This window comes from Cebus imitator, unplaced genomic scaffold (genome assembly GCF_001604975.1).
Source record: "Cebus imitator isolate Cc_AM_T3 unplaced genomic scaffold, Cebus_imitator-1.0 Scaffold216, whole genome shotgun sequence".
In the NCBI taxonomy this organism is placed as follows: Eukaryota; Metazoa; Chordata; class Mammalia; order Primates; family Cebidae; genus Cebus; species Cebus imitator.
In genome coordinates this window covers 2,420,699-2,433,893 of record NW_016107531.1, presented here as the reverse complement: position 1 = coordinate 2,433,893, position 13,195 = coordinate 2,420,699, and the positions used below count along the sequence as shown (strand labels likewise).

Sequence of the window (13,195 nt, the reverse complement as noted above, 5' to 3'; positions counted from 1 at the left end):
GGCTGGGGAGGCGGGGTGCCGGCCGGGGCGGCGGCGCGGGCTCGGGACGCCAGGGCTCCCGCTCCCTCCTCCTGCCCGAGCCAGCCTCGGGCGCCAGGCGCCTCTCCCGAGCCTGAGCCAGCACCAGCGCCAGCGCCGGGAGACCTGGAGCCCGGCCTGCCGCCGCTGCGGCCCGCGGAGGGAGCCGCAGCCGCCGTCGTTGTTGCCGCCGCCGCCGCCGCCGCCGCCGCCGCCGCCAGGCCGCGCCCCGCCCCTCCGCCGCCGCCGCCGCCGCCGCCGCCGCTCCCGGTGAGGCTCGCGCTCGAGCTGCGGCGCCGGCTCCCGCCGCTTGGGCCTCGGGCCCGGCCCCTCCCGCGCCGCCCGGGCGATGAGAAGCTGCTTCTGCGTGAGACGGAGCCGGGACCCACCGCCGCCGCAGCCGCCGCCGCCGCCTCAGCGGGGAACAGTTAAGTGAGGCCCGCACGCCGCGAAGGCTCGGCCGAGCCGGCCGTGTAGCCGGGAGGGAGGGCGGGCGCGGGCCCCGGGCCGAGGGGCGGGCGGACGGGAGGAGCCGGGCCGCGCCGAGGCCTGCGGGCTCCGTGCCCGGCCCGCGGCGGGGACAGGCCCGGGCGGCCTTTGACGAGCCCTGAGCGCGCCGCGGCTGCCGGTGCCCGGGCTCGGCCTGGCGGCAGGAGGCGGGAGGAGCTGGGGGACCCGAGTGCCAGCAGCGCCCCCAGGGCCTGGGCAGGTGAGGGGCGCTGAGAGCCACCTCTGCGCGTGTGAGAGGGAGGCGGCCCACCGGGGCACAGACTGGGGACAGTCAGTCGTTTGACCCGCCTGGCCTGGGGTCCGGCTTTCTGTGGTCATGTGGGTGCAGACCTTCGTGCACCTGCCCCTGGGGCATCACTGCCTCTCTGACCTGGGCACAGCAGAGACGACACCTGAACCCTCGGGCACCTGTCTGCAAGGTGACATGCCCAGCCTGGGTACCCGAGACCCAGAGTACCCATGCAGGAACATGGTGGGCACTTCGAGCACCCTACAGTGAGTGACTCCAGCACCAGCGAGGGGGCAGGGGCCAGGACAAGAGCTGAGGCATGGCAGCAGCGGACATCACATCCTCAGAGGCAGGCACCGGGGAACGGGGTGGACCCAAGAGCATCTTTTATCCTCTTTGTTACCAAACACACAACTGTTCTAAATCACCAGTGCTTCTCACCATGAAAGATGAGACTCTTCTGTTTCCTGCCCCTCAACAGCCTCTTGCGCAAGGCACTGAGGAAGACCACAGGAGGGCAAAAGGCAAATGGCGGTCACCCCTTCCCTGCTCCCTGCCCCCACCCAAAACCAGAGCCCACTCCAATTGCTGCCACAAAAGCAGACAGCAGGCCGGCTCCTCTTAGGGGCCTTTGTCTCTCGTGGTTCCTTCTCAGTATAATCTCATTGCACATTTCTCGACAGCTGGCTAGATCTCATCTCGTTTTAACAGGGCTAGAAAATCTTATCAGCGGCACCAGCAAAGCTTAGAAAGTTAAAAGATAAGCTCTGTGAAGCCTGGACTAACTGAAAAACTCAGTGTACTAGGATGTTTAGTTACAGATGGTGACACCTTTCTTGCTCGTTGGAAATCATGTGAGGTACTTGGAGATATTGTACCACGCTTAGCATCTTTAAATAGTTAGGCCTCTGAGAGATGAGGCTTCTGCTTGGGACCCGGGCTCCTGGACCCATGGGAAGCAGTTGATATGGGGATTACTGGTTCATTTGAACCTGAACTTATCTTCTGTTATCTACATTTTTCACTCCTTCTAGGCTTTGAGTCACTCCTGATTCAGGCTCAAGGCATTTTCCTTGCCCTGTCTCCATCCTGCTAGGGATCTTTCACCACTTACAACTGGAATGTTGCACCATGGTTCTGTGCAGAGAGTTTATGATTAGATCTCAGCTTAAGTCTTGGCTTTCCTATTTACTGTGTGTGCTTGGACATATTGAACTTTTCTGGGTTTTAGTTTCCTCATCTGTAGAGTGAAACTGATGATAATATTCATCTCATGGGATTATGGTGAGATGTAAATGAAATATTGCAAGAAAGTTAGCTCAGTGCCTGCTACATGGCAAGAAGTCAGTAAACAGTAGCGGTTATTATGAGGCTTGTTAACAGATGAATGAGAGGAGTAGCTTATTTATTTATTTTTAGAGTTTGGTTTTTTTTTTTGGTTTTGTTTTGTTTTGTTTTTGATACAGGGTCTCACTGTCACCCAGCCTGGAGTGCGGTGGCACCGTCATGGCTCACTGAAGTCTTGAACTCCTGGGCTCAAGTGATTCTCCCACCTCAGCCTCCCAAGTAGTATAGGTGCCTGCCACCATGCTCAGCTATTTTTTAAATTATTATTATTTTTAGTAGAGATGGGGTCTTGCTATGTTGCCCAGGCTGGTCTTGAACACCAGAGCTCAAGTAATCCTCCTGCCTTGGCCTCCCAAATTGCTGGGATTACAGGTGTGAGCCACTAGGCGTGAGCCACCACACCTGGCCTATTATTTAGTCCTTAACAGGACAACCAGGAAGTGATGGTATAGTAGAAAGAACACTGGGCTTGGATTTTTTAGGGGCTTGAGTTTGACTCTCAGGCTATCTTCTGGACCCCAGGTGGCCCTAGGTAAGTCACACAACCTTTCTGAATCCCCATTTCCGTAATGTAAAAGTGTCTTAAGAATAAAGCCTACCCCATAAAGGTAATCAGTCAAGAGGCTGAATGAGCTAATGTATGTGATAGCACTTGGCACTGCAGGAGGTGGGGGTCTACATGAAACTTAAGTGCAGTTCAGCAGCCAGCAGCAGATCGAGTTTTTTTTCCCCAGGTCCGATGTTTATACAATTTGTTGGGGGGAGAGTTTTAAGAAAAAGAACACAAGAATATCCTGTGTTTGTACATGTTACAGAACTACGCCATGTGAGCACACTGCTGGATGCCCACTCAGGGCTTTGGAATGGGTGACGGAGAAGTGTAGTCTCCATCCATTTCATGGAGGATCTGCTTCTGGGGGAATCAGAATCCAAATGGCATAGGCCCCTCTGCCTTAGTTTGCTGGAAGTGCCCCATGCTCAAAGGGAGACACCCTTGCCACACTGCAAAATAATGATGGTGCTGGAGTAGAGCATGGGAAAAGTCGAAGGTGCTATTATGATGATGAAGATAGCAGATGACTACATGGTTGGATGTGGTTAGGCTGAGATAGCAGAGCCTCCTTTGCAGGTTGGGTTGTGGAGGGGAGGCCTGGGTTTCTTGAATGAGCTCTCTCTCCCCAGGGTGCTCTGGCTCTCACTGAGGACCGCCCTGGCCAGCATTTCCCTGGCCACGGCCCCCTCCAGGCTCTCCTTGGCCTTCTGCTCGCTGGGCTGCCCTTGGGAATCGTGGCTTCCCTGTGCTAGTTGGAGTGGGTTTGCCAGAGTTAGGTCTTCTGTGTCTAGCTGCCTGGGAGGCAAAGCCACTGCAAAGTATGCTTGACATTACCTCCCTTGTTGGGGACATCCTGTGGGCATGCATTTGGTTTACTTGACACGCTTCTGGCAAGATGCAGAGCCTGTCCAGGCAGAAATGTGAGAGCCCTGTGGGCCTGGAGCCTGGGGGTTGCACATAGCAGCTTTGTAGCTCGTATTTCCCTTAGGACTGGAGGGCTATCTTGTTGGACCTGTAGCTAGATTCAACACGAGTTTGTTCTTTCCTTCTTCAGACACACACACACACACACACACACACACACACACACACACACACTTAAATAGATTCTAATCAGCAGAGCAGAATGTTCAAAAGAATATCCTCTGATCCTAATAAATGAGCTCCTAATGCACTAAATATGCCTGTGGTGTTGATGAAAATGCAGATGCCAGGGCCTCATACTCAAACTTTATTGAATCAGAATTATCTGGGGAAGGGGACCTGGAATCTGCATGCTTAACAGACACCTGCGGTTACTTATGCTTGCCGAAATGAGAGACCTACAGTTCTAGATGCTTTCTAGAAAATTGTTAAATACACATAACATAAAATGTACCATCCTACTAATTTTTAAGGGCACCGACTGGTGGCATTACACACATTCACACTGTGGTGCAACTAAGCTCCAGAACTTTTCATCTTGCAAAACTGAAACTCTGTGCTCATTAAACAACTTTCCGTTTTCCCCTTTCCTCGCCCCTGGCAACGACCATTCTGCTTTGTGTTTCTGTGAGTGTGACTACCCAAGCTATTCATAGAAGTGGATCATACGGTATTTGTCTTTTTGTGACTGGATGATTTAGTTTAGCATACTGTCCTCAAGGTTCATCATATTGTAGCATGTTTCGGAATTTCCTTCCTTTTGAAGGCTGAATAGTATACCATTGAAGATGTGTACTGTATTTTGTTTATTCATCCATAGATGGATGCTTGGGTTGCTTCTGTCTTTGGGTGATTGTGAATGAAGTTGCTCTGAACATGGGTCTACAAATCTCTTTGAGACCCTGATCTAAATTATTTTGGGTGGATACCCAGAAGTGGAATTACTGGATCATATGGTAATTCTATTTATAATTTTTTGAGGAACCACTACACTGTTTTCCATAAAATGGTAGCTGTACCATTTTATATTCCCACCAGCTGTGTGCCAAAGTTTCCAATTGCTTCACATGCTTTCGAACAGTTATTTTGTTTGTACGTTTGTTTTTGGTAGTAGCCATTGGAATTAGTATAAGGTGATACGCAGTTTGGATTTGCATTTCCCTCATGGCAAGTGATGCTGAGCATCTTTTTGTGTGCTGGTTGGCTATTTGTATATTGTCTTTGGAAAGACTTGTTATTTAAATCCTTTGCCCATTTTTAACTTAAGAAATTTGTTTTTTGTTGTTGAGTTGCAGGAGTTCTTTATAGATTCACATATTAACCCCTCATCAGATATATGATTTGCAAATATTTTCTCCCATTCCATAGGTTGCCTTTTCACTCTGTTATTGCCTTTTGCTGCAAATTCTTGATGCTTTCTACACATTATAACCCTGTGGAAAATATTATTTGCTATTCCATTTTTATAGGGATGGAACCTCAGGCCTAGCTTAGTTTAACTTGCCTAAGGTTATGCAGTAAGCTCAGGTCCCTTGGACTCCAAACGTATCACCCCTTCCATTCCTCTGCTCTGCCTGATGTTCCCCCCCACAGAGCTAATAGCATATGGAGGCCCCATGGAGGTTGGAAGGAAGGGGCATTGGTTGGAGAATGTTTGGCTGTAGGAGAGGAAGCATGAACGGAAGGCCTGGGAATCTCTTCTGTTAGACCACTGGGGTGCTCCTTCCTGTAGTTTGATGGCATTGCTTAGATCTTAGAAATGGCAGAGAAGTGCAGCCAGGTTTTTTAGTTCAGTTTGATTGTGTTTTGTTTATTTGTTTTCTTAAGCATTTTATAAGCTTGTTTTAGATCCCGTCTGCTCCTTGCAGTTCCCTGAGCGGTCCCTGTGTGTTCACATCACGGTGCCTTTGTTGAGGCTGTGTTTCTGCCTGCAAGACTTTCACCACTGCACACCCCCCCAATCTTTCAGGGAGGTCCGCTCTTTGCTCACCTCTTCCTGCCTCACCAGGTGGAAGGAAGAGTCCCCTCCTTTGCAGTCCCTTTCTCGGGATATTTCCTACAGCCTGTGAGCTCCATGTCTTATTCATTGCTCTGTTACCCAGCACTGTGGACCTTCTCCTTGGCTGTGGGCTCTCCATTGTCAGTCCCAGCCTGAACCAGTTAAATGAGAACCTGAGGATGGGGGATGGGAAAGCAGTGCTTCTACAAGCTCCCCAAGGTATTCTTCTAGCAGCCAGCCTGGACACCCACTGGCCCCTGACAGTCCCGCATCCAGCTTGGCTGCACTGAGTTAAATCTAAATCTGGAGCTCCAAGGAAGTGCTATGGTCCCTTCTCCCTTCCTCTGCAAGTGGCTCACCCCTGGGGTCATGGTGTGTGTGCATGGAGGCATCAGTGAACCCAGACCCCCAGCTCTCACTGGAAGGGGCCTGACAGGTCTGCTGTTTCCCTGCCCCTTTATGTGCCCTCCTTAATCCGGTGAAACTTGGTAATTTGGGAGAAAAGGAATTTTGTTTGTTTATCCTTCCGTATTCATTCATAATCCATTTATTGAGAATCCACCATGAGCTGGGCATTGTGGTGGAAATAACACCTTTGAGTAACTTACAGTCTGCTAGGGAAAGCATGGTCTAGCCTTCTCAGAGGCAAGGCTGTGTGTGTATGTGTATGTGTGCACATATGTGTGCTAAGACTATATGCTTAGATAATGTCAGGATTCCGAGTGACAACACCTGTCTGGCTGGGCAATTGGAGAAGGTTTGAGGGGAATGGAAGATGTGATCCTGGTTTGTTTGTTTCTTTTCCTGAGGCTCTGTCTCACTCTGTCGCCCAGGCTGGAGTGCAATGGCACAATCTTAGTTCACTGCAATCTCTGCCTCCCGGATTCAAGCAATTCTTTTGCCTCAGCCTCCCAAGTGGCTGGGACTATAGGCATGTGCCACCATGCCCAGCTAATTTTTGTATTTTTAGTAGAGATGGGGTTTCGCTATATTGGCCAGGCTGGTCTCGAACTCCTGACCTCATAATCTGCCCGCCTTAGCCTCCCAAAGGCGTCCCAAAGTGCTAGGATTACAGGCATGAGCCACTGCTCCTGGCCATGACCCTGGTTTTATTTATTTACTTATTTATTTATTTTTTTGAGACAGGATCTGGATTTGTCACCCAGGCTGGAGTACAATGGCACCATCTCGGCTCACTGCAACCTCCACCTCTTGGGTTCAAGTGATCCTTGTGCCCCAGCCTCTCGCGTAGCTGGGATTACAGGCACTCACCACCATACCCAGGTAATTTTTGTATTTTTAGTAGAGATGGGGTTTCACCATCTTGGCCAGGCTGGTCTCAAACTCCTGACCTCAAGTGATCCTCCCACCTTGGCCTCCAATTCCTGCTGGAATTACAGTCATGAGCCACCACGCCTGGCATGACCCTGATTTTAAATGGTGGGGTGGGTGTCTGTAGGGGAGGAACGTGATGCTCTTGGCTGAACTGTCAAGAAGAAGGAGGGGGAGACTGGAGGGCTGATTCTGAGGCTTTTCCCCAGGGAAGATTACCTTTAGGTTCATTCCATTCATTCATTCATTCATTCATTCATTCATCAAACACCTAATGAATACTTGCTCTCTTGTACTCAAATTTTGGACTGTGGACCAGCTGTTGAGTGTCAGCTGGGAGCTTGTTAGAAATGCACATTCTTAGACCGGCTCAGATCTATTGAATCAGTATCTCAGGGGCTAGGGTTCAGGAATGTCCGTTTTAACAACCTCTCCTGGTGATTCTTGCATATGCTAAAGTTGGATACTCCCACTCCAGAATATGGACTTTCTATTTCATTACTGTAGCCTTAGTGCTAAGCCAAAGTGGCTCTATACACATTTGTGGACTGACTGTTCATGTACCAGGCCCTCTTAGGGACCGGGAGTGTGGGAGGATGCTTCCAGGGAAGATGGCAAGGTCAGCTGAATTCGAGGTATTCCTGAGCCATGTGGGCAAAGACACCAGACAGATACCTCTGAGTCTCAAGAGAAAAGTCTGGGCTTGGAGGAATTTTGGAAGTCATTAGCACATCGTTAGAATGATTAGATGACCAAATATATGAAAAAAAAAAATTCTCAAGACCCATGTGAAAGTCAGAGAGGGATGTAGTGGTCTGGCTGGCTTGAAGACAGGTGTTCTGATGACTCTGGCATGGGCGCATATTTGCCTGGCATTGAAATGACATTAGTGTCTTTACTCTGTGAGCACTGTCCCCATCAGGGCAAGCTGTGACTCCTATCACCAGACACTCAGGAACCATAGCTTTTGGGGCCCCTGGGATGGTTTCATTTGTAGGCATCTGTCTTCTGTTGAGGTCCTCCTTTATCCTTCTCTACAGGGGACAATATGACACCACTCAGCAAGACCTGATGGGAGCGGACACAGACAGCCCTCATTTGCAGCAATGATGGGCAAGCAGATGATACCCACAGTGTACTGGAGAATGCCCTACCCTCGAGTAACATTCCCTGGTTTGTGTAGTCAGGCCTGTATGGGGCAGGGCTTTGGCTAGGGGAGTGCTATAGAACTTGATCCTGGATTTATTTTTGGAAAGCGAATCCTGGAACCTACCATTGTACCATAAGGGTTGCAGCAACCTGAACCCTAGTCCTCCCTCATGGCATTTACGGAAAAATCTATGTTTGGTAATCAAATGGTTCATAGAAATCTAAGCATAGGGCAGCTTGAATTGACACATGCATACACTGGATTCTTCTGCTGGGAGAAACAGACCTTTACTCGGGGGTGTGGGGGGAAGAAAGTGCTCACAGTTGTTAGTTACCTAGCTGGAAAATTCTTTGTGATCTAGGAGAGCTTAGAAAAATATTTGCCTTAGTTACCCAACATCTTAGCAGCCTTCCCTGCGGCCTGTGACTTGTTGCTACCTGACTCTGTCCAGAAGCATTTGTCAGAGTGATTTGACTCTGACTGGTCACCAGGTAATCTGTCCAAAGTTCAGAAGGCGTCAGGATACTATCCTGAGGCTTCACAGTGACAACCTCTCTGTTTGTGCTCTGTTCCCTATGGGCGGCCCCAAAGCCAGCTGGCCATTTAACTGGCCTCAGCTCTCAGCCTTCTGAGGAGGTAGGTCTCTGCACCTTGCTATAAGGAAGGTGGCTGGGTTTGTGTGTGTGGTGTGTGTTGGTGAGGCCTGGCCACAGGTTACCTCCTTGGGGACAGGCAGTGTCATTCTGTCCCTGGCTTGCAATTTGCCAACAGAAAGGTGTCAGTAATCTTGGGGCACCAGAGGTGGGCATGGATTCCCGCAGACCATCACTGCTGCTGGGAAACAGGCAAAGACCTTCTCTATGAAGGCTGGGGCGCAGCAGCTTTTACTGGGGTATAGCCCATCTGCTCTTGCGGCATTTCCCATGGTGAATGAAATATTTGTTCTTTTCCCTTCCTCAACCCTGTAAGCTGGTAGATGTGGGCAGACAGTTTTGTCTTTGGTGCCCTTGGCTTTGGATTTCAAGCAAGCTGATCACCAGTTTGTCCTTCTGTAGGGATGTAATTAAGCCACTGGTTTTGTCATTTCAATTACAGTAGCCCAATTTAGCCTACCCCCCCTTAATACTTTGAAATTACTCTCCTCAAAAGTTGTATGCCAGTCATGCCGTCAGCCCTGACCAGCAGCACTGGCTGGTGCCGCTTCTGAGCCTGCCTCACCACCACAGCAGGAGGCCGAGATGGCGGGAGGCTGGAACTCAGGCCGCTGCCCACAGCACCTCCTTTGAAGGCAGCGCCCCCTGCCCCCTGCGGTTGTTGCTCCCTGAAAGCACTTTAAACTCGGCTCACACCCCGCCGCTGGAAGGGCCTCAGTGGGGAGAGGTCTCAGCTTTGTTGGTTGGGTTTTGATTTCAGTACAGGAGTTGATAAAATGAGATAAACCCCAGGCTCAGGAGGGCCGTGGAAATTAAACAGAGATGATATCAAAGTTCCCCTGAGTTTTCAACTGTGATACAGTAGCTCAGTTTTCTCCCAGACTGGGGCTGGGAGGCATGCCTTTGATTCCGAAACAATGTTCAGCATCAGTTAAGCCCAGCACTGCTGACTTTTAGGGATTAAGCACACTGTTGTAGTAATTCTTTGATCAGCTACGAGGGAGCAGTGTGCCGTCTGTATGAAGGGTCTTTATAGTTAAAGTTCATTTCTCCATGAACCTGGGATGACAGCCTTGGCTAGGTGCTGCAGCGCTGGGAGCTGGGGCCTCCTCAAGTGCTATCTGCAGCACTGCAGGCGGAAGCTGGAAGCAGGCTTGCCCCCCGCCTTGTGTGGGTTGTATGGTACTCTTTGAGCATGGCATGGTGGAAGAAATCCTCCTGGCTTGGAAAACACTTCACCTTAACCCTCCCCAGCTTTCCCAGTCTGTATACATGTGGGTGCACATACATATATGTGTGCGTGCGTGCATACACACACACACACACACACACACACACCCCTCCTGCCTTGCAGAGGAAGCCTCTGCAGTACGGCTCTGCAGCCCCCTGCCTTGGAAATTATCTCACAGAAGCTGCATGCCCACTCAGGGGAGAGGTCGGAGTGGATCCATATGGGACCTGATGATCATGAGGTTAAAGTAGGAGGACCTGCTCAAGGTCCAGTTTGCATCCCTGGCACCCCACCACCTTTACCCCTTACCCAGCATGTACTGAGAATAGACTGAGATTGGCCCAATCCGATCATTCTGAAAAATCTCAACATTTGTCTTGTCATCCAAAACACTGGGTCAACTTTGGGGGTTCCCTGTACAGACCCTTCTTGCAGCCACAGCTGGGATGGCACAAGTTTCCCCCTTTTGCTTCCCCCTCCTCCCAATTGGCCCTGCAACTTCCAGTTGGTAATGGAGCCCCTGTGAGCTGTCGATCCTGCTTGCACTGTGCCATAGATCAACCTATTCCCTCCTGTGCAGTGCTCGGATCTCCCTCATTAGGCCTAAATTTACCTCCATCCTACACAAACACGGCCTTAGCTCATTTTTATTGTTGTAAATTATTTATGAGGGGAATGTTGAATCTTGAAACTGAGGTGTGAGGAAAATTAATCCCATGTTACTTTTATCTTTCTGTACTCTTTTCCCCCTTGCTTGACTTACTGAGCTGTAGCTAGAGAAGGAAAAGCTTTGGCATTTTAAGATATAATTAGTGTTCAAACTGCTTTCTCAATCAGACGGCATGTTGGTACCTCTCTGCCTAGTACAATGGAAAACAGACCAGACCTGGGGAGTAAGACCAGCTGTCCCATTCCTGGGAGGTGACCCAGCTACTTACCAGGTTTGATGTGAGCTTCAACTGGGAAGGAGCCCGAGAAAGCTTCTTGAGAGCTGGAAAGCGCTGTCGAAATGCAGCAGATACGTATTAGTGGGTTTTGCCGGCAGCTGGGACTCTGACATAGAGGTGGATGCTGGATGGGGGGCTGTTGATACAACCTGGGACTGTTGCAAGTAGGCCTCGAGATTTGATGTGAGAGTCCAGGCAAGTTCATGTTGGCCTTAAGCATCTGGCTCCCTTGTTCTTTCCTCCCCGATCCGATTTGCTCTGTGGGCCCGCAGGAATGGCCTCGCCAAGTCCTCTGCCGCGGGGCCATCCTTCCTGGCTTGAGGCTCCCCGCAGCCCAGGAATCGTGGAACGCTAGTTAATAAATGGCCTTTTGTTAGGAAGGTCAATTGAAGTGCTGGTAGAGACGCCGTTAAAAGTAATTTGCAGTCAGAAAATATGTAATTCAGGGCAAGCGGCTTTGAGTGATGGCCCCTGCCATGGATATCTTGGGCGTTTCTCATTAAAAGCTGTCTTGGCTGGTGATGGCGTTTCCTCCATGAGTCGGCCTCAGCCCGCGCGGCCAGGAGCCATTTGTCCATATTTCACAGAGGCCGCCTCCGTCCGGGGCACAGCAGCTCGGGGGAAGGAGAGAGAACGGAGGGTAGAGATGCTCTGCGCACAGCTCTGTGGGGGCCCTCTGGCAGGCCAGACCCGACTCCTTTGTCTGCCTCAGCTGGGCCGCCCGCAGCCATCTTGGAACCTTCTCCTGGGCCACCGCGGGGCATTGTGGGAGCAGCATGGCTTCTTCCAGGGCCTGGTGACCCTCCTGCTGCTGAGAGCGGGCTCCAGGGCAGAGGGCCATTGTCGTCGCCGTACAGGGGAGGATATTGTGACCAGGGGATGTAGCAATGAATCCATCAGCAAATAAGATATTGCTTATTCATGCTTACCCCCACTTCCTTCTCTCTCTCTCCCCTTTTTTTCTCTCTCTTTAGTAGAGGCCATACTATGTTTAAAAAAAAAAAAAAAAAAAAAAAAAAAAAAAAAAAAAAAAAAAAAAAAAAAAAAAATTTAAAAAAAAAAAAAAAAAAAAAACTTACCTCACATGTTCTTTATTAAATTCACAGCGTGATATTTTAGCACTGGCAGAATTCCTACATTCTGTTAATGAGTTGTTAATTGCGAAGCATTCTTGGTAACCAACAGCAGGTACCAATATTTTGCAAACTGCAGCAATGTTATTTTCATGTTACCAATAATACGGGATTTTTCAAGTGCTGAGCCCTTTCGATCAGTGTCTGCTCTGGATCTGCAGGTGCAGATATTTAATTCTTAACCTTTATTAGGGACATATATGTGTATTCACTCAGTAAATATTTACTTAATGCCTACTGTGTGCAGGAAGTACAAAGCCCTGTGTTTTATGCACATAAACCTGCCTGGTAAATGAAACTTGAAAATAGAAAATGATGCAGTGATGCAGTGTGATACCCCCTGCCCTGGTCATTTAGAAGCTTATTTTCAGAAGAATTAAGTAAAGCATAACTGTGTTAAGCTTTTTGTTGTAAACAGAAAAGGAGACTGCAGCTGTGCCAGGCACTTCCTCTCTTTGATGGAGGACTTGGCTCCATTTCATTGGCAAGTCTGTTTCCGGAGCTTTTGGTGGGTTCCACTGACTTCATGGGAGACTTGCATACGGCATTTTGATTGCTCTATTTAGGAGGCTGCAGTCATTTTTAATGGCCTCTGCCTTTTCTGATTCTAGGTTAGAAGCAAGAATATTCATCCTGCCTGCTTAGTGAGGTAGGGTGTTTGGTTTGTGTTAGAAGCGGTAACCAGCCTTCAGAGAACTGGCAGACCTATAGCCAGTGGAGTTTAATTGCTGCAAAAAGAGGTAGAATTTGACTTGCTCTTTTTCACTGCTTGTCCTTTTAAAAGTACTTAGGTTCATTTACATATGGTGTTGCCTCTTTTATTTGCTTTCTGGTGTACTGCCACTCCAGCTGCCCAGACCCAGTGCTCTCTATATTCTACCTGTCTCCTCTTGTCAAATCAAGAGGCAGTCAGTCAGCAGAATAATAATTCCATTTTCACTCCCTTTCTCTCAAAGTGCCCAGCAAGAATTATGGTCATTGTTAGTATTTGGCTTTGAGTAAGTGCCCACATGACCCTAGGGTGAAACACAACAAAGGACTCTGCCAGTACCCTAGGGAGTGATGCGTATCACATTTCTGGCCAGTTACCTGGGCTTGTGTGTCCCAAACCCGACCAGTCATATGTACTTTTTGTTGAGCACCTACTGTGTACCACGGACCTCTCCAAG

General features: G+C 49.6%; 1 protein-coding gene across 7 annotated transcripts in view; it reads left to right on the top strand.

Moving 5' to 3' along the window:
* The first annotated feature begins 280 nt into the window (after positions 1–280).
* The window catches only part of MVB12B (multivesicular body subunit 12B), a 211,581-nt gene continuing 198,666 nt past the window's right edge, over positions 281–13,195 (top strand). For 4 of the 7 annotated variants that reach the window (XR_005203477.1, XM_037745932.1, XM_017549134.2 and 1 more), the window contains exon 1: positions 283–445. Coding sequence is in view for 5 of the 7 variants with exons in the window: in XM_037745932.1 (XP_037601860.1) it covers positions 368–445 (78 nt within the window). In the remaining 2 variants the exon portion in view is untranslated. Of the gene's footprint in view, positions 446–2,617; positions 2,637–13,195 lie in introns of those variants that run through there. The other 3 variants (XM_017549131.2, XM_017549132.2, XM_037745931.1) reach the window with 3 other exon arrangements.